General features: G+C 50.2%; 10 protein-coding genes and 3 non-coding genes across 13 annotated transcripts; 6 read left to right on the plus strand and 7 right to left on the minus strand.

Annotated features, from left to right (window-relative positions):
- Nucleotides 1–118: 118 nt before the first annotated feature.
- On the minus strand, nt 119–1,549 carry BJX67DRAFT_101029 (5'-methylthioadenosine/S-adenosylhomocysteine nucleosidase family protein). The gene is made up of 2 exons (XM_071024194.1): nt 1,443–1,549; nt 119–1,343 (listed from the first exon to the last, which is right to left on the minus strand). The coding sequence occupies exon 2, from the start codon at nt 1,242–1,244 to the stop codon at nt 390–392; it is 855 nt and encodes a 284-aa protein (XP_070891115.1). The 5' UTR covers nt 1,245–1,343; nt 1,443–1,549; the 3' UTR covers nt 119–389.
- On the minus strand, nt 1,453–2,705 carry BJX67DRAFT_101022 (polysaccharide lyase family 20 protein). Its single transcript, XM_071024193.1, has one exon. The coding sequence runs from the start codon at nt 2,506–2,508 to the stop codon at nt 1,756–1,758; it is 753 nt and encodes a 250-aa protein (XP_070891116.1). The 5' UTR covers nt 2,509–2,705; the 3' UTR covers nt 1,453–1,755.
- Nucleotides 2,706–3,830: 1,125 nt separating this feature from the next.
- On the minus strand, nt 3,831–4,296 carry BJX67DRAFT_376973 (50S ribosomal protein L30e-like protein; the record flags this gene model as incomplete). Its single annotated transcript, XM_071031992.1, has 2 exons — nt 3,831–4,189; nt 4,275–4,296. The coding sequence occupies 2 exons, from the start codon at nt 4,294–4,296 to the stop codon at nt 3,831–3,833; spliced, it is 381 nt and encodes a 126-aa protein (XP_070891117.1).
- A 739-nt stretch (nt 4,297–5,035) lies between these two features.
- BJX67DRAFT_t16 lies at nt 5,036–5,109 on the minus strand. Its single transcript has one exon. It is a non-coding gene; the product is annotated as a tRNA-Val (tRNA).
- Nucleotides 5,110–8,151: 3,042 nt separating this feature from the next.
- Nucleotides 8,152–8,225, plus strand: BJX67DRAFT_t14. The gene has a single exon. It is a non-coding gene; the product is annotated as a tRNA-Val (tRNA).
- A 1,303-nt stretch (nt 8,226–9,528) lies between these two features.
- On the plus strand, nt 9,529–10,334 carry BJX67DRAFT_341617 (uncharacterized protein). The gene has a single exon (XM_071027912.1). It carries the CDS (start codon nt 9,676–9,678, stop codon nt 9,961–9,963), a length of 288 nt encoding a protein of 95 aa, XP_070891118.1. The 5' UTR covers nt 9,529–9,675; the 3' UTR covers nt 9,964–10,334.
- A 502-nt stretch (nt 10,335–10,836) lies between these two features.
- BJX67DRAFT_376974 (uncharacterized protein) lies at nt 10,837–11,196 on the minus strand (the record flags this gene model as incomplete). Its single annotated transcript, XM_071031993.1, has 2 exons — nt 10,837–10,866; nt 10,939–11,196. 2 exons carry the CDS (start codon nt 11,194–11,196, stop codon nt 10,837–10,839), a joined length of 288 nt encoding a protein of 95 aa, XP_070891119.1.
- Nucleotides 11,197–12,447: 1,251 nt separating this feature from the next.
- Nucleotides 12,448–12,957, minus strand: BJX67DRAFT_341619 (uncharacterized protein; the record flags this gene model as incomplete). The annotated part of the gene is made up of 1 exon (XM_071027913.1): nt 12,448–12,957. A coding segment is annotated over exon 1 (200 nt), but the record flags the coding sequence as incomplete, so codon positions are not given.
- Nucleotides 12,958–12,999: 42 nt separating this feature from the next.
- On the plus strand, nt 13,000–14,735 carry BJX67DRAFT_341620 (thioredoxin-like protein). The gene has a single exon (XM_071027914.1). It carries the CDS (start codon nt 13,613–13,615, stop codon nt 14,390–14,392), a length of 780 nt encoding a protein of 259 aa, XP_070891121.1. The 5' UTR covers nt 13,000–13,612; the 3' UTR covers nt 14,393–14,735.
- Nucleotides 14,736–14,784: 49 nt separating this feature from the next.
- Nucleotides 14,785–14,852, plus strand: BJX67DRAFT_t15. The gene has a single exon. It is a non-coding gene; the product is annotated as a tRNA-Val (tRNA).
- Nucleotides 14,853–15,706: 854 nt separating this feature from the next.
- On the minus strand, nt 15,707–18,983 carry BJX67DRAFT_101123 (formin-mediated actin nucleation enhancer). Its single transcript, XM_071024195.1, has one exon. The coding sequence runs from the start codon at nt 18,811–18,813 to the stop codon at nt 15,913–15,915; it is 2,901 nt and encodes a 966-aa protein (XP_070891122.1). The 5' UTR covers nt 18,814–18,983; the 3' UTR covers nt 15,707–15,912.
- A 1,467-nt stretch (nt 18,984–20,450) lies between these two features.
- On the plus strand, nt 20,451–21,354 carry BJX67DRAFT_341626 (uncharacterized protein). Its single transcript, XM_071027915.1, has 2 exons — nt 20,451–21,257; nt 21,332–21,354. The coding sequence occupies exon 1, from the start codon at nt 20,842–20,844 to the stop codon at nt 21,052–21,054; it is 213 nt and encodes a 70-aa protein (XP_070891123.1). The 5' UTR covers nt 20,451–20,841; the 3' UTR covers nt 21,055–21,257; nt 21,332–21,354.
- Nucleotides 21,198–24,853, plus strand: BJX67DRAFT_101311 (putative PAB1 binding protein (Pbp1)). The gene is made up of 5 exons (XM_071024197.1): nt 21,198–21,257; nt 21,332–21,518; nt 21,579–21,849; nt 21,935–24,283; nt 24,336–24,853. The coding sequence occupies exons 2-5, from the start codon at nt 21,414–21,416 to the stop codon at nt 24,542–24,544; spliced, it is 2,934 nt and encodes a 977-aa protein (XP_070891124.1). The 5' UTR covers nt 21,198–21,257; nt 21,332–21,413; the 3' UTR covers nt 24,545–24,853.
- The last annotated feature ends 327 nt before the right edge of the window (nt 24,854–25,180 follow it).

Here is a 25,180-nt window from a genome sequence, read left to right on the forward strand (position 1 = left end):
CTGAAATCGCGATGGCTGGGGAGAGCTCTGTTCCCGATTTGGCTAGCCTACTCTCGTGCAGGTGCCCAAAGGCTGCCGTTGGTTTGGCCCTCCTCCACCCCACCTCCCGTCATTCTATCGACTCTCCAAACTCCGATGCACCTGATGCGGTAAACTCTTATATGTCAGAAACCTATCACTATTTATCGAACTCCCCCGGAAACATTTGCAATGTACCAGTTCGGACCGTGGCTCCGGTCACCAGAACCATCCGAGACTCAACCCAAATCTAAATAAACCTGAAATCACAAGCAGATGTTCAACCTCGCATTCAAATCCTGCCAACGCTAACTTGGCATCGAAAAACTCCTATAAGTGCAGGCAATACTCATAGATCTACCAAACTCGGTTCACGAGAGCGCATCCAGCTCGGAGACCTCTCTGGGAGTGATCAGGGAGAGCAGCTCTTTGGTATATGCAGCGGCTGTGGCAGCGGCATAGCCTTGCCAGTGATCATTCTTATGCGAATCCGCATAGTCAGAAATTCCTCGGTTTACAAGACAAGGAAACCTATCCATCAGCCCGGCGGCCTCCGTCTCGAAACAGATGACTCCAAATCTCTTAGCTATACGGTCCTTAGCCGCTCCATGCCTTACGACTCGGGTGACGGATGCGATGCTTCCGTAATGAACTCGAGGTGAGTTACTGCTTCTCGGAGCACGGACAACCATATGCCGCTCATCGCAGTGGTTGCAAGAACCTGGCGCGGTTAGGTGCTCGTAACCAGCCCTGAATAGCCGATCCCGTTCTCCCGGGGTGATGCTATCCCTTAACAGCGGGTACTTCTCAAGCATCACTGACAGGAACTCTGGAATCCGATTTCCGTTGATGATATGAGATGCTTGAAGCTTTGAAAGTGCATTTAGAAGCACTTGGGGCGGATTGTTCAGTGAGCTTGTCTTTCCGGAGTCAACACTGCATTGTAATACTCCCCTCGAGTGTGTTGTTGGCTTGCTGACTACCACATCCCCCAGTCGAATATCTGCCTGACTTGGGACACCACCTCCAATGCCGGCCATGAGCCCAAACCGGATCGATTGGAATGTCGAAAGCATTCGAGTCGCAACAGCCGCTGCTGTAATGGAACCATACGCACCCGTTGGAAGACATGTTATCACGACATTGTGAGAGCAGATGCGGCCAAGAACATACGTATTGTCGTCATATTTGCGGGCCGGTAGAGGCTCGTGGAGCTCCTCAAGCATGGCTCCATGGGCGGGGAGTTCCAAGGGAAAGCCCTAACTCGGACAGCATATCTTCTATCGCAGAGCACTGTGTAAATGTCAAACAGAAGAAGCACTTCACTAAAAGGATTGGCCCTATTAGTGGAACGGCAAATTCCAGCCCTTACAGTACACTTCCGCTGGCAGAGGGAAGATTTTTTGAAGTGCAGATGTACTGACTGTAAATCCCTTTCACAAGTTCTAGAAGAACTCGGAGACGAGCTAATACAGGCGGAAAGATTGAGGGATAGTAGAATTACTTCCGTAGGGATGTGCTCCTCCGCGCAGCACAGGGTCGTAGCATCTCCTTCCAATATTTACAGCAGGGACAAAGCCTGGCAGTCAACTTCATGTTTTCAAGGTTGTCATAATGGACAGCACTTGGGACGGTATCAGAAGCAGCAGTCCAGCCGCTAATGCCAAGTAGCAATGTTGTTATAAGGCACAGCCAGATAAATCACTGTCCAGAAGGGCAGGAATATCCCTCGAGCCATTACCACTGCTCCGGATCCGCGTCAGCGAACGTTGTTCTGGCCGCGATCTCATCGTACCAGATCTGTCGCGTGCCCTGGTCCCCCTTCAACTCCCCATCATCATGCCACCCGTTCGCATAGAGCCCAACACGGAACTGAAACGCCCGATCATCGTCAATAGTCGTGGCAATCCCCGAACGCTCGAGCACCTTCTCCCCATCAAACCAAAGCTTAAAGAACCCCGTGCTCGCAGACTGCCAATCAGCCTGGATCTCAACTCGATGCCACTCCCCCGCCGACACAGTAGCCAGACTATCAAACGGCACCGTCTCCTGATCGCATACACTCCCCGTCTTAACACGGGTATAGAGCTGCTCCCCCTCCAGCCAGATCATGGTAGAAGGCATCCAGTCCTCGCACCCAGAATCCGTAAAATCCGCAATAAACTGGGCGATGTTGTACGACTGCGCGGGCGAGAACTGCCAGTCCCCCTGGAGGCGGAAGGCGAAGCCGTAGAAGCCCGTGTCGCCACGCTTGTACGCGTTGTCCTTGACGACTTCGGAGTGGTATCGCCCCGTGTAGCTGGAGTCGTAGATCTGCGTCATCTTTAGCGCGGAGGAGCCCTCGTAGACGACGTTTGTGACTTCCCGCACGGTGCCGCTGTGTTCTTGGTTTATGGCGTCCCAGCCCGATGTTGTGCCGGTGTTGCTGAAGATTTGGGTTGCCTGGGCCGTGAGGCCGAGAGCTATCAATGTAGAGACTGAAAGATGCATAGTAAGGTGAGTTAAATCTTGAGAGATGCACAAAAAGATGACAACAGAAACAGAAGAGCAGATGTCGTGAGGGGTACTATAGCATTTTAAGGGCAGAGAGGGTTACATTGCACTAGGCTAGCCTGCGGAGATCTGCCTCAGAAGGCAGAAGATTACTCCTAGTGTGATCCCTAAATGCATCAAGGCTGATCTCTCCTCCATGTATTTGTGGCTCGAAGAAAGGGCATTAAACCGAACTGAAACTGCCCGGTCAAAGCCACTGCGCGCACGGTGCGGCAGAGGTCCTACTATTTCTATTCCTCCCTAGCCATTAACTTCAGCAGAGATACCCAGCCCGATTAAGTCATCTAACCCGTTCTCGTTTCCGAGTTTTCTGCCACTGTAACTGGACCTGATGCAATTGTCGTCCGATATTCCGCAACGGCCGTACTCTAGGACGTTTCAAATGGTGAGGAGTCTCCGACATGCACCAAACGCCAAACTATACGCTTCCAGCTTCGAGAAATTAAAATCACAATATTATTCGCTCCAAATAATCTCATGTTCATCCTCAGATCCTCGACTAGTACACAGAACAACCCCGTCGCGGCCGATGCCAAGAGTTCCAGAGCAAGGGACTCGGAGGTTCCAAGAGGGAACATGTTACGGCCGTATGCTAGACTGCCCAGTGAAAACTAAATAAAACTTACAGAAAGTATAGCAGCTTGAATTGCAGATTGCGCAGCGACCCTCCACTCAGTACTCCGCACTTCACAGCCGCAGTTACAAAGCCCTAGCTTGGAAAAGATACCCCATTAGGTGGTATTGTCGTGCATGTGGTCGTAGATGCGCCTCTGGTAGGCTTATATGAGGTGGGACATTGCATAGGGGTATGCACGGGTTCAGGGCCATTCGGTAATTCGACATTACCGAAGGTGATTGCGTCGACGAGTATACCTCAAAAACACCGCTCGTCGCAGACGACGCGCGCCAGGTCCTTGATACCCTCCTTCCCGACGACCTACCCACCCTCAACAAGGATATTTTGATTTCGATTGCGTCTGAATGAATAATACGGTTCTTTGGCGGTTGGTCAGCTCATCGGATGTTACAGAGTTAGAAATCCTAAGAAGAGGAGGAAATTTCAATCCAGATCCTTTATTCACCTAAAGCTCTCCTCAATATCTTAAATGACTCACAGAAAGTGCCGTAAACCAAGAAACAGAGGAAGAGCAGTATCATCCCGAAGATCCACCCTCCCTAAACAACCCCCGACGATGCCGCATCAACAACAACCAGGCAAAGTCACACCGAGGCTACAAAGTATCCCATTCATCCCCCGCTTAGATCATCAACCTCTCAACCTGAACCTTGATAGCCCGAATCTGAGCGGTCAAATCACTAGCCTCGTTGGTCGTAATGCTAGTCGCGATAACAGGGCGTGAGACACCAGTTGCACGGCCCAGGGCGAGCTTACTAGGGACATAGACGTAAGGCACGTTCTTATCCTCGCAGAGGAGCGGCAGATGCAGAATGATGGGGAGAGGGGTCGTGTCGGCGGCGAGGATGACGAGTTCGGAGGTTCCGCGGTTAAGGGTCTTGGTGGTCTCGTTCGCGCCCTTCTTCAGCTGTCTGTAGTGGCTGGCTTGCTGGACGAGGTCGAGGAGTTGTTGGCTGAGGGCCTCGTCGGCGACGGGCCAAGCTGGAGACGGGGAGATTTTGTCAGTTTTTTCGCTGCCTCTCGCTTGAAAAGAGAGCAGTGCCTCTATAAACGGGGGCGGACTTACCGGCAGAGGTATCGTCGGACATGGTTGGGATTTGATGGCTCACGACTGCGGATCACGGCCGTTAAATGTTTTCCTTTTTTTTTCTGAGATGTTGGAGTGATGTTCGCAAGCAGAGCTCGACCCCAGTGCAACTTTTTTCTTATCCGATAAGTGTGCTATGCCTATTCAAGTTAGCGGGTTTGGTCACGTGTCGGTTGCGGTCGTGCAAGTGACCCAGCCAGCCCTAACTCGAGCTTGAGGCGCCGCCCTGATCGGATATCACGACCATACATCCACGTAATCCGGGGTATGTATGGCTCCGCCCATTAGCAAAAGACCTCTCAGAATTGCTAGCCTTTCGGGTGGTAAATTGCGTTAGTTACAGCTACAGGCCCGTCCAAATCCAGAGCGCTCGATACCGACAGCTTGCAATCAAGTCCCATATGAGGTGCATAAACAGTATGTACTCCTCCAGTGATAAAATTACCGACCTGGTCTGTACTCGCGGTTCTGTCCGAGCACGTTCCGAGACAGGTCTTCCAAGGTTGCATGTCAGGGCTTTGGTTTTGAGTCATATCGGAATTCAACTTAGCAATAGCAATAGAATATAATCGAGTAAGAAATCCCAAATACCGGTAAGAACCCGAGTCACTGGAAAGGAAAAAAAAAAAAAAAAAAAAAAAAAAAAAAAAAAAAAAAAAAAAAAAAGGCTGGAAAAGTTGAAAGAATTGCCAGTACCGAAATGCTTGCGGGAAAACCAAAAAGAAAGAGAAAAAGAAAGTTGACCAGTGCCGGGCTCGATCCGGCGACCTTATCGGTGTTAACGATACGTGATAACCAACTACACCAACCGGCCAATTCGTTGAATTACGAATTGGTTTTTTGCTTCTTCAAAAAATTGAAGACTCGCAATCTCGACGCACAGCAGAGCGGCAAAACGGGCGCCATGAAATAATACCATTATAGTCGAGTCTAGGAAAATTTGACAGGAGAGGCGCTCCGATCTTATTTTTTCGGCAACTACGTGTTCCGAGGACGGCTCCCATTCGCATTCCTAGTGTGTTGAGTGAGCCTATGATATATTTCACACGTCGGGGACAGTCTTACTCGGATATTTGCAGGAGCCTCAGTCAAATGGATGTGTATATAAGTATATATCCTTCTGTTTATATCCCTGCTGGCCTGTTCTCTGAGAAACGAAGTGGGAACCAGGTGACACAAGAAAATGCGCGCAAAGCCCTGCGAGATCCCTCTTGTCCTCCCATCTGAACAGAATCCCCCCAACTTGGGAATCACATTAGCCCAATATCCCCATCTCCATCCCGCAGGCTGTCTGATTCTTTCCCGGTATTGACGGGAAATCCCTCGTTTTGCAATGATACCACCGAAAGAGCAATGCTGGCCCAATCACACATATCACATTTTTAAAGACCTCTGGATAGTAGAGCCCGTCTCAATGAGAGAGAGCTAACCAATTGGAGAGCACTGGAGCCTATGCTCCATCAGCTGAAGTGCCAGAAGAGAGGCAGCACCCCCTGTCTTCCAGCTTGGTGATGAATCTAATCATAAACTATCTAGCCGAGTCCCGCTTCAGTATTCCAAACGAATTCCGCCAATTCACAGAGCGTGAAGTTGCAACATGGAGACGCCTAGGAGCCGAACGACCTCAGAGCATTTTACTTCATCCGAGTGGTGATCTCGATTCTTTAATTGCATGCCATCTGCACAACCCTACGTTCTCTGTCAAGGAGGCGTACTACCAGGAAACAGACAACAATTCCGGTCCGACCATTCAGCAACTCAACAGAGCAGGGTTGTCTGCAGCAAGTTGCCTTTTGTTTAATCATATCTGCCGACGCGAACGGACAGAGGATGTTCTTTTATTCTATAGCAGAGATATCATACAAGTTCACGAAGAGTTCATGCGCTCCATCAGAAACGCAATGAGGTCGAGATCTTCCCAGGAAAACACGTCCGTGAAAGGAGGAACTGATTGTTAAACCTCATCCCTCTAAAGCTATGGGGGAATTACAGAGAAGCGGAGCTGTTTTTGGAGATGGGAAGTCAGACTATCGTACGTTTCGTCCTATTTGTTGCCCATCCGCAGTTTTTCTTCTACCACGGAAGCTTCATGGAAAGTGGTCTAAGGTTCAGAAAAACTCAGGCTAAAAGACAGGATCTGTACCTGGCTGTGGCGAGTAAGTTGGGCCGCATATCAGTCGTCCAGAACTTCCGTAAGGATATTCATCCACCGGCCATCTCCGGACAGTTTGATAAGATTAGCAGAGGGCTAGTGTTGCAACTGGAAGCCGAGGCGGATGCTCAGCTAAAGGCCGCCTTCCTTCTGAGATATGAGAAGATCAAGTTATCCGCTGAGGTATTCTCCGAGGAGATGGGAATTCAGAAACAGGTAAGGGGCAGCCTAACTTTTGAACAACCATTCTCAGGAATCATTGAAGGGGATACTAAAAAGGAGGTAAGATTCAAGCTTTCCAGAGGTCGATAGTATGCGCTTGCTCATTGCTATCTAGTTATTATAGCACAACAATAAGTTGACGCATATAAACATGACACGTCTTGAAGCTGTTGGACACATATTCATGGACACAATATCCTTTCGCAGCATAGCCCAATGAAACATTCCGTCGTCCCTTGTATCTGAATGGGACGATGTATTAGAGTGGGAGCAACTACCTGGGTCATTCCTGTCATGGATTCAAAATCAGGATGGGCGTAAGATCGATCAAACGCATATATCTTCCAAAGAGGAACTAATTGCGGCCTATCGTTTCCTATCACCCGCACATGGGAGCTTCGGAGCGTTGGAGGAACTCTCTCTGATACAGGTTGTATTCAGGGTAGCAGTGTGGTATATCTCGAAGATGAAAAAGCAGAGACACTCAAGTGTCCAAAAGCTCATCATCCCTGGTGTTCAACCATACAATATTATGCGACGCAAGTGCGCAAAATGTGGTGAGAGAGTGCTAGATGATGCATTTGCCTGTTTCGCCAAAACTAACCCAAATAAATACATTATCTGGTACCGCTTATCTGGCCGTGGTCATCCAAATTGTTCTCCAGCTACAAAGGGTTTCGAAAACCTCATTCCAGTCGACCCAAACCAGGGTTACCGGGTAGCAACTCGTCAGAGTCTCCAATGCCTACGAACGGCTGGATGGGAGGACTATTTGCTTTGCTACTCGCCCGGGGAGCGCAGCGAGGTTCAACAGGAAGTCGAAACAGTCTGAGGAAGTTGCAAGGCGTACTGTTTCGTAGACAAAAAGCCACGCTGGACGTCCGAGACTCTGAGCAGGTACGTAATCCCGATTCGGGGACGCAAGAACTGCGCGAAGAGACACTGTTGCTTTATTCCGACTGATACTGCAATCCATACCATTATGAAAGCAGCGCTGTCAAAGAAGTGGAAAGATCTGAGAGCCGGTGGTATCGAGCCTGCCGACTACCCTCGGCGGCCGGATATATTGTGGTCTCGCAAGTCACACTTGACAAAGCTCCGGGAGCTCGAATTTGCAAGGGATTCATGCTTGGCGGAGGATGAATCTGTCTCGAGCCGACTGCTGTGTCCTAGGAGGAGAAATTTCAATAGCAAGGATAGAAAGCACTGAGTCAGCTGGCCGTTACTGTCATTTTCCTCTGTTCCACTTTCTCTACGACGGTTTTTCACGTGATGTTTGAGTACCTTCTTGTTTTGCTATTACAATGTTCCCTTGCCCCGGCTCTAATGGAGATATAGTTTCTATGAAGAAGATCTTAGCGGATCGCTGCATATCCTCAGGTTAATTTTGGTGGCCATGATGGTTTTTTTGTAACCTACTCGAGGAGGATCGTCAAGAAGTAGGTTTCATTATAGTTTTGTAAGTTTCAACATCCAACAAGCGGCCGGTTGGTGTAGTTGGTTATCACGTATCGTTAACACCGATAAGGTCGCCGGATCGAGCCCGGCACTGGTCACTTATCTTTTTCCATTTTTTTTGTCTTTTTGGACACGCCCTCTGCGACCCCGAAACCGACTTTTTTCCCCTTTTTTTTGCCTCACAGTACAGAGTACAGCTCTGCCGGCACAACAGCGTTTGACGCTTCCTTTCGTCCCCTACTGAATCGATTCCAATTTGGCCTTCTCGCTATAATACTATGTCCCAAGTATCCTGCCGGGCCGGCATGATGGGTAGGGGGTTGCTGGGATTTGGAATGCGTTGACGATTTTCGTTGGTTGCTACAGGTCGCGAGTCGGGTAGAAGCCACCGTGTCTGACCCTAATGGTTGAGGGGTGGCTGCTATGTCCCTTAATAGCTGGTGAATAACCTGACGGGCACTCGAAGTAGACCCAGAAAGAAGATCAGTAACCCTGGCATATTTAAACCACACAGTGGAGACTAAATTTATCAGTATCGGCTGATTATACTTGGAATCCAAGGCGGTGGTACAGCTGTCCCAACTTATCATATCCCGACCAACACGACGAATTGTGGAACGGTTCATATGACAAAGTGTGCGACACTGTATCGTGGGATACTCGCGTAGAGCTTCACTAGATCCTCTTCGAATTTGCTTCTCAGATTTGCGGTATCCGCGGTGGAACTAAGGCCCGAAGTGACCTGTTCTTGGTACAGCCGTTCAATCACGGAGAATCGATAGACAATAATCCGCGATATACTCGATACGTTTGACAAGGTAATGTGGCTGGTCTATAGCTTTGAGTAAAAAGCTACGCTGGAAGATTAGCTGAAGCGCTTGTAGCAATTAGGCCGCATCACTTGCCGGCGGAAACATACCTAGCCCTGCCGAGGTCGTAGCTGGGTGAGGTTCGATGGAACCTAGAGTGCCAACATAGTGCTGCGCGGACGCCAGCACTTTGGATACTTTGTCAATGGTGGAGCGGACCTTGATTGTGGCTTCTCCCACCCGTATTTTCCATTCCTGCTCCTCTAAGAGTTTCCTCTCCCCGTCTATGGTATTCAGGAGGTATGTGTGGGCTCCGTCATCCGAAGGCTCCGATTTCACCTCAGACTCCTGTTGGAGGGAGTCCTGAAATATCTGAAGAAGTTGCCGATCATCCTCATTTTCCTGTAGGATCTGGAATGCATCATGCCCGAAACTCCTCTTTGCACTGCCGCTTGATCGAGAAAGTTTGTCGTCTTGGACTGGCCCCGGAGTCTCCCCTGGCAGCGGCTTTGTATTGGAGTCCTGTAATGCACCTCTTGGATCTTGATGTCATTTGTCGATTTGGGTGATTGCGTTTCGCCATCGCTGCTGGAGTACCATTTCGGAGTTTTCTCGGCTCATTGCTAATAATAGCCTTGTCTCTTGGCCATTCACATACTGTGTAGCGTATGCTGGGCCAGCTACGGCCGTGGTTCGTGTATTGCGCAATTGCAGATGAGTCACAAAGTGATCCAAACTAATGTACCGCCTCGAGCAATGGTCTAAACTGATCCTAGGGCCATACCAGGCACTTGGCGTTGTGAACAAAAACCTCCAGAAGATTGAGGTTGACCTTGAAAGACCTAGTTATTGTCATCCCATCTTCGAGTTTCCCTTCAACCTTCTGCCAAGTCCTCATTATCTGGAAATCATCAGCTCTGTAGGTTTACTGACGGCGTTATCATACCTTGGGGTACTTCTGTGCGATCTCTCTTTGCGAGCTAGTGTAAGGCATCTTGTATTTATTCCAACGACTAGTGCCGTCTAAAAGACTTGGCGATGCATTTGGGCTATCTTGTCACCCATGGTTTATGCAAAGTCTGCGTTGACTTTTGCCGCTCCCTTGCAATATCTTCGGCATCCTGTGTAAAACCAAATCTGGCCCTTGGCTCACATCCAAATTTCTGCCTAACCCGGGTTTGTGGCCTCCAGCCCCGGACGACTGCAAAGACATGTTGGCTAGGGCCAGTATTTGGTGGGAAAAGCAGAGTGATCTACTAGAAAGGTCTAAAATAGACAGGAGAAGTTGATAATGATAAGAAAAGGTACGGAATATATTATGGAAAAGTTCCCTATATTTAACCAATGACAACAAAGGGAAGGCGTAAACCCCACCTGCATAGTATATTCTAGCTTCGCTGTTCCCCTTTGGAGTTTTTTGCTCCTGCAGATTCTCTGCATTTCTTCCTTTATCGGGAGGCTTCTTGCAAACAACTATCGATGCGCAGGACCTTCTAGAAGAATTCTCTGCGGGCCGACAAGAGAGACGCAGTCCGAGAATCCTTTTCGTATCGTTGGCACAATGTACAAATGTATATGTAAGTATGATAGGGGGGATCAGGGCAAGCTATTGGAGCTGGCATAAGTTGAATTACGGCGCTAATGTGAACTGAAATGAAACAGAGCGCGATGTATACTTCCGGGGAAGAAAAAAGAATATTGCATCTTCCTGCCGCCTCTAATCGCTTTCCCACCAGCTCTGGCTGCATATGTCTGGTATTCCCCGCCAGCTGGCTTGCAAAATACGCCAAAAACAAGGGAATGTTTTCGTCCTCGCCTGCGGCGACTCAAAAGGGCATATTTTGCTCTTGAGGACGATGAGCTGGCCGGGTTTGTAGTGTTCTTGGATGACCAGATCCTTTCATCCGTTGACGCATGAAACTAGCATGACCTAGGGCTACAGAGGGATCGTCAGCATTGAAAGCAGAAAGGAGAAGCTGGATATATGAAAGAAGGATTATACCGGGGCAATTTCATGTTGCTTGAACACGCCCAACCGCGTGTGTGTAATCCCCAGCGCTATCAGAAGCTCCGTGCGGAGGAGGTCGGGCTCAGGCGGATGATTGAGGATGAGAGTGGCGATGACGTGCGGCTCGAGAAGGTCCTCTCCGTCGACTTCGGGATCGCGAGCCCAAACCTGGTCAATTTCCGTAGCCCACGAGGCGAGCGGGTTAGGGTCCTGCCCGGCGGCGAAGACCAGAGCGTCATAAACCGGCTTCATATTACTCCATTATCGGGGTCACTAAACTCGAAGTTAACTGACTGGTGCTTACTTAATTAGAAGTACGTAGGCAATGGTCAGAGTCTACTCACGTTGAGATCCACCCCTATAGCATGTTGTCAACCAGAATATCTCCTCACTAAGAAGGGTTGACCCGTCTTAGTGGAGTGGAGATTTCCCACGCATGTCTAGAGTTCCAGATTCCTTCGGGAGCTGGCAGTCCCTGCAAAACTCGATGACGAGATGCGAGGCGAGACTGTTCGCACCGCCTCTTCTGTAATCAAGTCCCTGCCCTGTATGGGCCAGAAACGCTCCCCCCCCGCAATCGCTTTTTGACTTGCGGATCGTCCTGTCGGGCGGATGGCTCTTCACCCATGCAACCGGCTGAGGTTGGAACTAGTGCTTTTCTGCGCCAAAATTACCAAGCACAAGCTGTTCCGAGGCGATACTAAAGCGGTCCAAGAGCTCGCAGGAGATGTGAGAGGATGGGAGAGAGTAGAGACTCCGGGTTATTTTGGCAATCTGGTCAGAGGCTTGACCACGGTTAAGGCGACGTGTTAGCTGGATTCCACCCATCTTTGCAAAATAATTTGTCTTGTCTTGTTCTTGCGGCCTGTTGTTCTTGACTCTCGCCTCGAACTTGGGAAGGGTGGATTGTTTTTTACGCCTGCGATGTGGCATGCGCAGATTACCATGCCAGAATTTGCAGATAGACATTTAAAATTGCCTGAACCTTGGCCAAGGCGGCGAGGAGGAGAAAAATTCAGACAAGAGGATAACATAAGAGTGATAAGGTTTGGCAGGACCAAAATTTTGTGTTAATAGGTGTGTGGGTGTGCTTGTGGTAGTGTTGACCAGAAATAGTAAACACAAGTATGAGCCACGGAGGTGCGAGCCACGGGGAGATCCAGATGATTCAGCGCGATAAGGTAAGCAATCATAGGGGATGAAAGAGGAAGAAGAATCTGAGTTGCTGACGAAGGCCTACTATATCGAGCAATATTTATACCTGCAAGGAGACCTCCGATAGAGCTTCACGATAGCCATATTAGGAAAGAGTGATTGAAAGAGTGAAGCAAAATGAATAAACAGTTGAAGCGATATTAGGAGGTAGTGAAGCAATGGTACTGGCTGATCCTAATATAGTTGGATGAATGAATTGTTTCGTCAACCGAGATCGATGACGGTCGACAACAATAGGGAAACGTGGAAGTAGATTTTTGTCATAGAGTAAATTTGACATGGTAAAGACTGGCAACTACCTAACTCTAACTACTAGTATTATCTGGGGCTTACTAGAATAGAAGGTTGATGTTCTTCTTTCAGGTCTTAATACTATTTTGAAGCTTGAGCCTTTTCTTAACGGAATATACATCATCACCCATATAGTTATGATGCTGCTGAGCATCCTCAAATCCCCTGTTCCAAGTTTGTCACCAAATTCCATGCCTATGTACGGCATTTCCGTCAAACCGTGGCGATAAATCTCTCCAACCCCTTCATCGGCAGAGATGTGTTGATGCTTCTAACTTCGATATCACCCTGGGACGCCCTGGGAACGAGGAGCCCACCGGCAGGAAAACAGTATAAAAAGCGTTCAATCCTGGAAGGTATAAATACAGACACTCACATCTCTCTTGCTCTTGTTAAAGTCACCGAAAAAAAAACGGCCATCAGACTTGCGAAGGCAAGAAGAACTCTGCATCATCTCATCTCGTCCTCACAACATCCTCGTGGAACACTAGCCGCTATCCCCAATCGGGTTGGATTGCCCGCTCTTCGAATCAGGATGCGTTTGTGAAGTTCCAAGGTTAAGGTTCACCAACCTTGCTGATGCTTCTAACCAAATCAGGATAAGACATGTTTACACTATCAAAGCACCCAACACTTCATCGCCTCGCTAAGCTGCCCTGCTCGCAGCAGAGTACCGCTTCAAGCAGCTCCTCCGAAGGGGCTGAAAGGCAGCTGAAGGTTCAAGGCAGACTTGGTCTTTCAGCTCTGTGACCCTAGATGAAATTTGTGCAATTTTGCGTGCTGATCGCGCGACAGGCCTCAGGGAAATGGGCAGGGATCTTCTTCCAGGTGCAGAGGATGATTATGGGGTCCATCACCAGCCAATGCTCGCCGCGCATCTCGGGGCATCTTGGGCTGAAGGTGACGCCGAGACTGGGAAAACGATTTGAGGCTGAGTTGTTGGCGCTATCGTAACATCCACTGACGGATCTTGAGTAGCGAGAGGATCTCTCAAGAGGTGCTCGTCGTCCGGACGAGAAAACTTATTTAATGCAGGAGAGAAGAAGGATTTCTGATAGACTTCTGACACCTCATCACAACTTCTCCCTCAGCCAGTCCGGCTTCATTGATACCCCTGTGCCATTTCGCTTCCCTTTCCTTCGCAAGTCTCTTTGAAATCAAGATGGCGGCGCTGGCAAACGCAGTCAGAAAGGTCTTTCGTCGCAAGAACAAAGTTCCCCTAGCATGCAGCGAGATACTCCTCGATGACCTTGACCACGTTCACACGAGCGCGTGCTTCCTCGATGTCCAACCCCTCGTCGTCGCCGAGCTCTTCCAATCCCAAGGCTGCAAATTTAGCGTCAAGAATGTCCCGAAAATCCACGAGGCCGTGCAGCATGACACTAATATTGCGTTCGTTACGTTCGATGTAACTTACTTCGACCGCACAGAGTGGCAGGACACCTTTGCCTCGAAGCAATGGGATTCCCGACAGAGGGCATACGTGACAAAGTGGGGGCGGAACTCTGTTTTCACTCCCCAGATTGTCTTTGATGGTGTTACTGATGGGACTGGGGAATACGCTAACGATGTACGGGCGCTTGTGGATCAGGCGCGGCATATCAGGTCTGAGAAAGGTTGGAACATTCTGCTTGATGCGAACGATACGGAGCTGAGGATCGATACTGATCGGTCTGAGAGTGTGGCTCATGAAATCCTGCTTATTTATTACGAGCCCAAGACGCAGACAGTCAGGATTGGGAAGGGAGTGAACAGGTGGAAGAAGCTGAAGCACATAAATGTTGTGAAGACAGTCTCGAAGGTTGGCGTGTGGGAAGGTGGTGACCTGACTCTCCCCTTGCCTCTACCTGCCTTGACTGAGGCAAGGGAACAGGGCTTATCTGCCCTGGCTGTCGTTCAAGAGCCATCTGGAGGTCCGATTGTGGCGGCGCATGCACTGTAAGACACCTTTTGCATTGTTGGGTGAGGAGGGGGGAGCAGAGTGGTGGTGTTGTTTCTTGCTTTTTGATTTAGACTGATACCTGAGTATTCGTGTTTGCTGAGTGGCAATGAAATAAAGAAAACACTAAGTGAGCTCGCACCTCCGTGGCTCATTTATCTTCAATGGCGAGAAATTCAGGACCGAGACCTTTCGCGGGAGCAGTACACGAGTTGACCGCACTTGAGTCGCTCCTTGACCACGGGCGGAAGCTGGAAGGCCAGGTAGCAATCAATCCATTTATTCTTCGAGACTACTCTGAGTAAATGCGCTGTCTGTCAATGGAACCGTTTCTTTTAGTTTTTAAGACTTCGTGAATTCATTAGGGGATTTTTTGGATTCAAACATCCAATCCTGGCCGGGTGCTTTAGTTGGTGATCACGTGTCGTTAACACCGACAAGGTCCTGGGATCCAGTCTGGTCAGATTCCTTTTTTGTCCATTTCGTTCTCTGAATACTTCACACACTGTCAAGTATGTTTGGCCTCATTTTCCTCGAAAGCTTGTGTCAAGCGATTATCTATCAAGGCCAATTTGTTGATCTCTTGTCATGTGAGGTTCTGATGTCTTTTGCAAAAGGATTTTCACTTCTATTCTACAAAGTCTCTGTATAGATAACTCATCTGCGCTCTAAGTTTTCTGGATCTGGCTCCTGGAGGAAGGCATTCTAGTCGACGACGGCCAACGCCCTTTCGGATTGCTCTTCGAGGATGACATGGAAGATCCAGGTCCGCTGCGGAGACTGTAAGCGAAGACTGATCGAAAGGTGAAGACGACGAGCAGGCTGCGAGGCCCGCTTTTATGTCCTCTCTCTCGCGAGTTCTGTCGCAGACTCAAGATGGAGCCGCCGGCGTGCGGTGTTATACTGGGATGGAAGAGGAGGCCCGATGCGGTAAAGTCGTGGATGGGCACCACAGTGTAACGGGGGGGAATGCCACGGTATCGGGACAAAACAACCGTGACTTTCCATTGACAACCCCCAATTATCACGTATTGTTAACACCGATAAGGCTGCTTCTCGAGCCCGGCACTGGCCACTTACTTTTTATAACCCTTTTTGATCAAAGACCTTGAAGGTCTCTATAATCGGATCTTGAACACTGTACAGATTATGCCACCTTTTAGTGCAGTACGTCTAGTGTTGGTTAGAGATAGGTTCGTGAAGCAATGAGATAAATTGTGTAACACAAGATAACAGATATCAGGAGATCCGTTCAAGTCTTCCCGTATATCATAATGCTCGTAACGGGCGACCGAGTGGTGGCAGGGTATCGTCAATATTCAAGCGAGTAAAAGGAATCTTCGGCAACTCGAATCATGTCCGAAGAGAGAGAAACCTTTTCAATCCAAAACAGAGTGCAATCGACAAAGAAAGGCTGAAAAAGAGGGAAAGATACTACATAAAAAACCAAGGGAAAGAAAGGAATTGTATGAGCACAGCCTATGAAATGGGTGTTTGAAAACGGTGAAGTGGGCCGTACATGTCTATTGAACCCCCGAGTCTGCTCTTGGGCTGGTTCCCGGGGTCTTTTCGTCTTCATCTTCCCCACCGGTACTATCTTTGTCAGGCACTGCGGCTTTTCCTTTTGGTGATCCGGCGTTTTCGGTGTCGTCAGGTGATGTGGTCTCGGATGGTTCTGCAATGGAAGATGCTTCTGCTTCCGTCTTGTCAATCTCTGCTGCCCGGGCTTGTACTGTTTCCCACACCTCCTTGCGGATGCGCTCATCTTTGGCTCGACGGAGCCGTTCGGCTTCTTCGAAACCACCGCTCTTTTTTAATTTGCCCTCCTGGACGAATTTCCCCAATTCCTTCTGGAAAAGGCCGACGCGACGTGCCTCCAATTCTTTCTGCCGGGCCTTCTCTGCTCTCTCGATGGCCTCCAACCGAGACTCATGGTTTGGTTGGAGGGCACGGACTTCACCGAGGACACCGTCCTTTGCCTTCATGGGATCGACTGTCGGATCAATCACCAAATTCCGTGAAGTATTTCGCAGTGTAGGAGTACCGTTAGCATTATGCATGGCTTGCTCCTTAGTCGCTTGCTCGACAAGAGCAAAAGTCTGGGCTGCCTTTTCGAGGTCGTCGTCCAGGTCAGCAGCAAGTTCCTCCTGCATGGTGAGCTGGTCACGCTCTTCACACACGAGCTGCAGTTCCTTTTCCCAGATTTTGGTCCAAACCGGTTTCTCCCGTTTGAGGAACTCTTTCATTTTCTTGATCTCTTTGGTAGCGGAACTGAGATCTTTGCCAACGGTCTCCAGTTGTGCCGGAAGAGGTCGAACTCCTCGAGTAACGACGTCTTTACGCAGGTCCTCAATGAGGTCTTGAAGATCATCGACACGGGAAACAAGGCGCTCGGACTCTTCGGCAAGCTCCTTCTTTTTTGAATTAACCCGTGCACGACCTGCATCTCCTTCAAACGACGGTACAGAGGCGTCGGTGGCTGAAGATTTGACGCTTTCTGCTTTGGACCTAATCGCACTCATTGATGTTGCAATGTCTGACGAGAAGTTAGAGTACGTTTGTCGGAGCACGGCAAGATCGCGCCGCAAGCTTGATAGTTCTGATAGCTGACTAGCACTTCCGGAGATGGGTGTCTTCTGGGGCTCTCCAGCAGCTGCGCGTCCGGGCGCAGAGGGGGAAGGTGCAGCGGCAAGGCGTGCAATTTCCTTTACTGTCTCCAACTGCCGATCGGAAACGCGATGCATCATACTTTCCTGCCCATCCAGTGCACCTTTGACACCCTCCAGTAAACGGCGAACGCCCCCAAACTCATCATCAAAGTGTTTCTTGACCTCATCAAGCGCATCGACATTTAGGACAAGAACAGACCGGTCTTTTACATCGCTTAGATCCTCCAATTCATGCCTAATACCTGAAATAGGATCCTGAATATAGATTTCCGGCAGGTCAACGCCGTTGTTGTGGGTATTCCAAGCGAACTTCTCTATAAAGGCCAGCTGAAGTCTCCCAATCGTCAAACCAGTGGGGCCTTCGGGGAGCATGTATTTCTTGATCTTGCTTCTATATTGTAGGAACAAAGTCAGCTCCTTCCCAGGAGACGGCTGTTCAGGTGAGAATTGTGTGGATTGTGGTGGAGTTGAGGTCGCAGTCGTATGGTGTCGATAACTTGATTTTGGTGTTTCTGGGCCTTGTTCTGCACGAGGTTCAGCGTCCTTGAGTGGTTCAAAAGCGTCCGCAAGGGTTGGTTCTTGTGGAGTTGGCGGCAGAACCGGCGGTCGTTCGGTGGCGCCATCCAACATATCTTTCCCTGGTTTCCGGGGCTCGTTCTCAGTGGGCGGAATCCCATTTATGACAGGTTCCGCGCGAGGCTCAATGCGAGGTTTCACAGGATCTTGGTTCGGAGTAGCGCTACTTGGGAGTTGTTGTTGCGACGCCTTCATATCGATGGTTCCATGGGACCGGTTCGTCGATCGCTGCCGTCCATGGGCGTACGATCCGCGTAGACGAACGGCGTTCAAAGATTCTCGAACGTCGCGGCCCCGATTGGGAAGGGGCGAGTTCTGCGTCGGAATGACGGGAACTCCGTTGGACGACGCTCCTAGATGTTTTTGGATTTGATACGCAGAGAATCTCCGAGATGCGCGACGTTCCAACTCCCCACTTCTCTGCAGAGCACCTATCGCATTATCCTGCTTGGGAGGAGGCGGCGGTGGAGGATACCCAGAGATGTTGGATGTCAGCGTTGACCCCTTGGAGGTCATGAGGCTGTCGTTCTCTGCTGGCTGAGTTAACGCATTCTGCGCTTCCCGCCTCGATGCCTCCCGTTCTGAGAAGCTTCCCGACCTTGCTTCGGTCGGTGACCGAGGCGTCCCTTGCGGATTATCTTCTGGTGATCCGCTGCTATCGTAACGGGTGCGACCTGGTCGTTTCGGAGATGTTGCCACAGAGAAGGTCTCTTCATATGTCTGGTTGACCGCTGCGCTTGTTACACTGCCAGCGCTCGCTTGCCGGTTCGATTGCGTCCGACCTTCTTCTTTCTGTTGCCGTGAGCGCAGGCGCGCTTGCTTCCTCTTAAGTCCATGGAGGAGATTAATGATGATATCACGAATGCGTGGGAGGAAGACATCGAGACTTTGCGGTGAAGCATCTTGGCTGAGCGTATCTTCGAGGATTGTGCGGAGGAGATCAGGTACGGGACCGAGGTCTGAAGTGTCCACTCCGATTGCGTTGAAGGCGCGACAGGCGAGATTGAACTCGTATCCTAGCCGTACGTATACGTCCGAAACCTCACTTTCTGAAACTTGCCTGCGGGACCATTGCGTTAATGTCTCCAGAAGCTGCTTGGTTGCGACGAGGAGATGTGTAACGCTTTTCTCTATCTGTGATATTTGTCCGTTTGGCTGTGGGTATGCCCGGTTACCCATAGTGAACAAAGCACCATCCGAGTTAGAATAAACTTACCAACGCGTTCCTTGAGGATTGAGATCTCGTCGAGCTCGATGAGCTGCGCGGCGCAGGGGACTGGGAAATCATGGCAGCATCGACGCCACTCCCCGCAGAGCCGGAGTAGAAATGCTGGGCAGAGGGGCTTCGGTTGGAACGAGAGGAAGTGCTCGAAACGGTCTGCATGTGCGCATAAATTCTAGGGCGATGGGGCTGAATAAACTGAATTTAAGTGAAAGGGCTTGTCGAGGCCCGAGAACGTGGAAGGAGGAGGATATTGTGCCGACAGCGTTGTGGAGAGCGAGGATCGAGACAATATGAGCTATAGTAGAATAGAAGTACGAAAAGGGGATGACGCGCAGCGCTGAGAGAAGGATATGGCCGAATAGCGAAACAGTAGGGCCTCAACTGAGAAGGGATGCAAAGAAGCTGCTTGAGATGGAGAAGATGGTTGAAGCAAGACCCTGATAGGCGTGTGGCTGCATCCGAGTTGGGCTGAAGTCAAGGCACGGGGCGCTCTTCGAGCCTGAGGCAGCGACATCGGAAGCGGGCCAATCACCGTCCACCAGCCACCCATTTGATCCCAGCCACTGGCAGTCAAACTCATCAACCGCAACACTTAGTTCCACCCTGCGGTGCGGACGCAGTTCGAGGTTGCGACAGTGAGCATAAATAACAAGAGATCGGAACTCCTGTCAGATCGTCTGGTTGCAGACCCAGGTTCCCGGCACAGGGTGGCTCGAAAAGTGTCCTGCATGAGCGCCAATGATTTAGTCAATTGGTGTGACACGGAAAATGCACGATTGCATTCGTGTCTTCTCTGCTACTCTGTCGCTCCCGTAGACCAAACGAGATCCAACAGACTTGTCTGATATTACCTGCTAAGTGCTACGACGTGCAGGAGTATGCTTGTGGTGCTCTTGCGGCCTCTGCCCCTTGCTGTTTTAAGAATTTCGTCACTTGAGGCAGCTTGGAGCTCATCCCACGATCTCTTCGGATGATGTGAGTGCTCTTCAAACATGCTTCCGGAGAACTTGACCGAACGATATCGGAAGCAAATACTGGCTTTCGGCCGGGCCTCCTGAGTAAGGTAGGCAAAAGTCCCTCTGAGCAAAGAGTTTATCAGGTAATAAGCTCGAGGTTATGGCCTTCCTTAATAATCTACTTTATTCTTCGGATCATAACCCACCGTTGGAGGGTCTGCTCAAACGGGATCTACCATTGAAGAATTCTGGTGCTGATGCTCAGGAGGAAAGATGCAGGGATGACCGGGATTGGTCTGGCGGCACGAGAAGCAAAAAGTAATAGCAAGGAGCATCAGACTGAGAAATAAAAATATTGTTCCTCACTCTCTGGGTAAGAACAAGAACATGACAAAGGGTAGACTTGTTGAGCCCAGGAATTTCCCGACTGAGCTTGTGTTATCGGTCCCATGGTCCCACCGATAACAAGGTACGAGTACGAACTTATCCTCAGGCGACTCCTCCTCCCCACTCCTTCTCCCACCCAAACTTCGGCCTCACTAGTCACTTAGCACAACACCTTCCCGCCTGCCTTATTCCTCCATCGCTTGTTGCCTCGATCTTCTTTTCTTTCATTGTACGACTCGCTGTTACTTGTATCAGCATTCTTGCAGTATCTTTTTTTTTTTTTTCCTAGCCTCCATCTTCCGCTACGAGAACTGCGGTCGAGCTCCCACCTCCTCACCCCTCCTCTTTTTCCTCCTTTCCACAATTGGCGTCCTTTAATTGTTAGGTGCGGTCCCGTGACTCCACATCTTGAGCTCAATTCAACTCTTGGGCTTTTCCTTCACCCACATTGCTGCTGTTTTTCTCCTCAAGCCCTCTTCTTAACCCCCTCGCCCACTTCAACGACACTTCCTCGCGCCCTGTTCGCGCAGGCGGTGTGTTGCTGGTATCGTCCCCTTCCCCCCGACAGTTAACAGTGGCTCTTCGTCGTGCCGAATACCACGACGTGAGCTCTGTTTCTCTCGACATTTCCGCCGAACCATGGCGTCTCCCACTGTCAACTCCGCCCCCATTGCGAATAACGCATCCGGAAATACGCCCGCACAGAATTCAGGATCCCGACCTTCTCTAAGGGCGAGTACCAACCCAAAATCGTCGGATGGCGGCGGCAGACGACAATCTGGCAGCCCGTTGGACAGCGGACAGAGGTACGTTGCGTTGTCCTTCCATCGTGCCTTGTTCGAGCCTTCTTAGCTTTTTGTTTCTATGAAATGATTTGGCTCACTGCTATTATCTATAATTTATTACCTCTCCATGCTCTGAGCAACATTGATTCTTATTTTTTGTGTGATTGTTTACTGTGGCTCTGATTTCCACCTTATTTTCGGTCTCGAATCTCCTTTTCGCTTTAGATTTCCCCTATCTTAATCTTTTTTGTGGCCCATCATACCCTTACAGTAAAAGCCACATGGAAACTTTTCAGACTTAATCCCAACAGGGCTGATTCGCTGACAACCACATCCTTCTCTAGACGTAGCAACTCCCAAAAAGCTTGGACCCAAGGCACAAATCCGATTACCCAGCGCTCATCTTACTCACAACAGAACGGCAACATGCCCCAAAAGTCGTCCTCTTCTCCTCGGCCCTTCCTGAAGGAATCGAACACTCCAGACAATCACGCCCATGACCGCCTCCTCTTCTTGTTCGCCAGCTTTATTGTATGATTCACTAGCACTGTTGGACACCGTACAAATAACTAAGGCTCATTGTTATTCTAGGGACTTACTACCACCATTACTACAAGAAATGGTGACGAATTCTCCGGCATATTCTCTTCCTCGTCTCTCGAACCCAGCGATTCCTCGATTACCCTCAAAATGGCACAGCGACAATCAAAACAGGACCAACATCGAAGTAATGGAGTTAGTGATGCTACCAGTCCCTTCCTTGGGTCGGCCCCAGAACACAGCGTGACCTTTAATGTCAACGATGTGGTTGGCATTTCGGTACCGAATGTTACAACGACTGATGTATTAGCAAAACCTAATGGTATGTTTGGGCTCTTACCCCCGAAATGGACATTCTATTCTATATTGGTCTTCAGCAACTGCACAATTGCTAACCGCAGCTTCAGGAGCCGCCATTGGTTTCAGAACCGATGCCGATATTTCCGGGAATCTTGCCATGCGAGAACGAACATTGAAGCGCTGGGAACCCGGAACAGACGCAAATACTGATATGTCTCTTGAGAGCACGTCGACAGCAACCACTGGTTGGGACCAATTTGAAACAAACGCAAGGCTCTTCGGTGCTACTAGTAGTTATGACGAAAACATCTATACCACCCGCATCAATCGTTCGGACCCGACCTATAAGCAAAAAGAAGCCGAGGCTGCTCGCATTGCCCGGGAAATTGAGAATAGTGAGGTGGAAAATGCACACATTAGGGAGGAGCGAGGGCTTCTAGGGGCAGATGTGGGTGACGAGGAAGACAAGTACAGTGGTGTGCGCCGTGACGAGAAGAATTTCCCTCCCTTAGCTTCGGGCCAGTTGAACAAATATACCCCGCCAGCACTCAGGAACCAGCTCACTGCCACTGCTCCTTCGTACACTGGCTCCGTTAAACGGACGACTAGTACAAAGGAAGCCTCGCCTACACCAGTGGCAGCCAAAGAACCTGCTCTCACGCAACCACATGCAACACCGGCGAGTGCCGACGGCCCTTCTCCCAACTTAGAGCAGAAGGCTGTTCCACCCAAAGCTTCATCCGCCGCACCTGCTGCCACGAAGGGTGCCCTTCCTGAGAATAATTACGAACATGAAGTTTTGGATCGATTCCGTATTTTCGCAACGAACGAGAAGCTCAAATTCCAGGAGCGCCGTCGCAACCAGGCATCCCATGATCGGTCAATCAAAATCAACGAGCTGATGAAGTTCTCGCAGAATTTCAAGCTTGCTACTCCGGTTCCCAAGGATCTAGTCCCCATATTAGCTAAAGATCCCCATAAGCAGGAAGAGATCATCCAACGAGCCCAGCAACAGGCAGAGGAGAAGAAGGACCCTAAGTCTGCTGCTACAATAGAGCCTGTCGACCATAAAAGAACGACAGATCCCAGCCAGCCAGCCGCTCGCCGGGACAGCGGTGCGGCGGCTTCGCAGCCCCAGCAAGACCGCCCCAATTATCCGCGTGGCCGTCAAATGTTTCCACCTACTGGTCCTCAGGGTGGTCCGGGGGGACGAGGCCCGCACCAGCCCTTGCACTCAGGAGGCCGTCAAGCGACCGGTATGCTCGGCCATCGCCTCGCTGACAACTTTCAGCAGCGGAAGGGAACTGCTGCCGGGTCCGTTCCGGCTCCTTTGCCAATTCACGAACCTCGTGCTCCTCCACTAAGTACGGATCAATCGAATATCTCCAGTCCCACTAAGATCGTTAGCCCCACATCCTCCGTATCGACGAAGTTCAACGTGAGAGCCATGGAATTCAAACCGAATCCTGCTGCCAGCACGTTCACACCAGGTGCATCAAACCCGTCTGTGTTTGCAAGAGGGCAGTCCGATTCACGCGCGAAAAGCCCATCTGCCTTTTTCGGGGCCAAGAAACTGCGTCCCATTTCCGAGCGTCCGTCTCTCAAGGATCAGTTTAACCCCATCAAACGAATGAAGAAAGAGAGCGCAGAGCAAACTGAGAGAAACTATACTTCTAATGGAGGCATCCCCTTCGCCTACAACACCCCCCCTACTTGGAATGTGGCCGCCAATGGAGATGAGGAGAAGACGTACGCGCACATGTTCAAGTATCCATCATCCTTGTCTGCCACGTCCCCACAAAGTCGGTCGGCCTCGAATCCACAAGTGCCTCATGGGCCGCAAATGCCTTTCCAGTTCCAGCAGACTCCAAATATGCCTTCGACCTCCGGTCCTCCCCACGGGCCCCATCTTCACCCTCAACAGCACCATGGGTCAGGTCCGACTCATTTCGAAGATTCTCATCGTATGCAAATATCCGCGTCAACTTCTCAGATGTTCCCATCACCGAGGCTCCAACACGGATATCCATCGCCTATGGCACCACATGCACAGCTCGCATTCGGACAGCAGCCGATGCCCCAGTTTTACGTAGGACAGGGCGGCCCTCAACCGGCTCATATGAGACATTATCAGGGTGGTCCTCAATTTGTGAATCCACAAACGGGCATGGCTGCCCCTATGATGGTTCAGCAGCCATCTGGTGGGCCCTATATGGGTGTCCCTCAGGGCGTTGGTCCTTTCACACCCCAAATGCAGATGTACTCACCCAACCCTGCGCATACCTATCCCCATGTTCCACCGCCCCAGCCACACAGCGGCTACCCCAGTCCTAATCGTCCCGCCCCAATGATGGTGCATCAAAATTCCCAGTCCGGGCAACCTCCTCAACACGTCATGTATATGTCTCCTGGGCAACATCAACAGCCGATGTATGCTGGACAGCAGTCAGGCCATAGTACGTTGCACTAAAGGTGTCATCGGTGCGTAGGTTTGCTAACAAGTTTTAGTGCCGCCAGCTAGAGGTAACTACCCTCCACAACAACCTCACTTTCAGTCCAGCCCCCACCAGGCCCATCACTATCCTCCCCATCAGCATCGCACACCCAGCAGTGGCTTTAATCAGCTACCTCAGATGCCTCCTCAAATGGCAGCTCAAGCCCCTCCAGCCGCGAACCCTGGGGTCCAGGCGCAGGAGCCTTCAGACGAATCTAAATGATCCTTGCAAATGGAGTTCCTGCGCGCGTCCTAATCCCCGGGTCCATTGGTGCTCCCATGCACGCAACCTCGATATACCCTCGTTGGGAGCTCCGAGTATGGCAGAAGCATTGTTAGCCCTCAGTATCATAACGCTTCACAGCATTCCTACATCAACACGTTCTTATAAGCTATTTCTATTTTGGGTTCCAATCTCACTGGTCTGTGCTCGCCAATTATATATTCCTTGCAGCCAGCGCAATCCGCTCCTACCATTGGTTAGTTCACCACACTCTTTGCGTGCTAAAAGAAATCTCCTGACAAGAGCAGCCAGGAGATGGATTCATCAATCTAGATTGGCTTAGTCGGATCGAAAGCATTCCAGGGTAGGGACCGATGAGGCTTCAGTTGGGGCGGCGTTGGACATGTCCTTTCTTGCCCCAGCCCGGTGTGCTTCCCATGCCCGCGCCGCGTCCGCCAACGCGTATAATATATCGGGACTCATGGGAAGGATTTATTAAAATATGAACTACCTGGATCGATATTTATCGAAGCTATGTTCTAGGGTTGCAGCCACTCTATATTCCGATTGACGATTCGTTTGATATTGAGGGCCACTTCAGATGATGAGGCCAGCTGTTGAGGGGTTCAGAGACAG

The sequence above is a fragment of the Aspergillus lucknowensis genome (assembly GCF_044049455.1).
Source record: "Aspergillus lucknowensis strain CBS 449.75 chromosome Unknown BJX67scaffold_2, whole genome shotgun sequence".
Lineage (NCBI taxonomy): Eukaryota > Fungi > Ascomycota > Eurotiomycetes > Eurotiales > Aspergillaceae > Aspergillus > Aspergillus lucknowensis.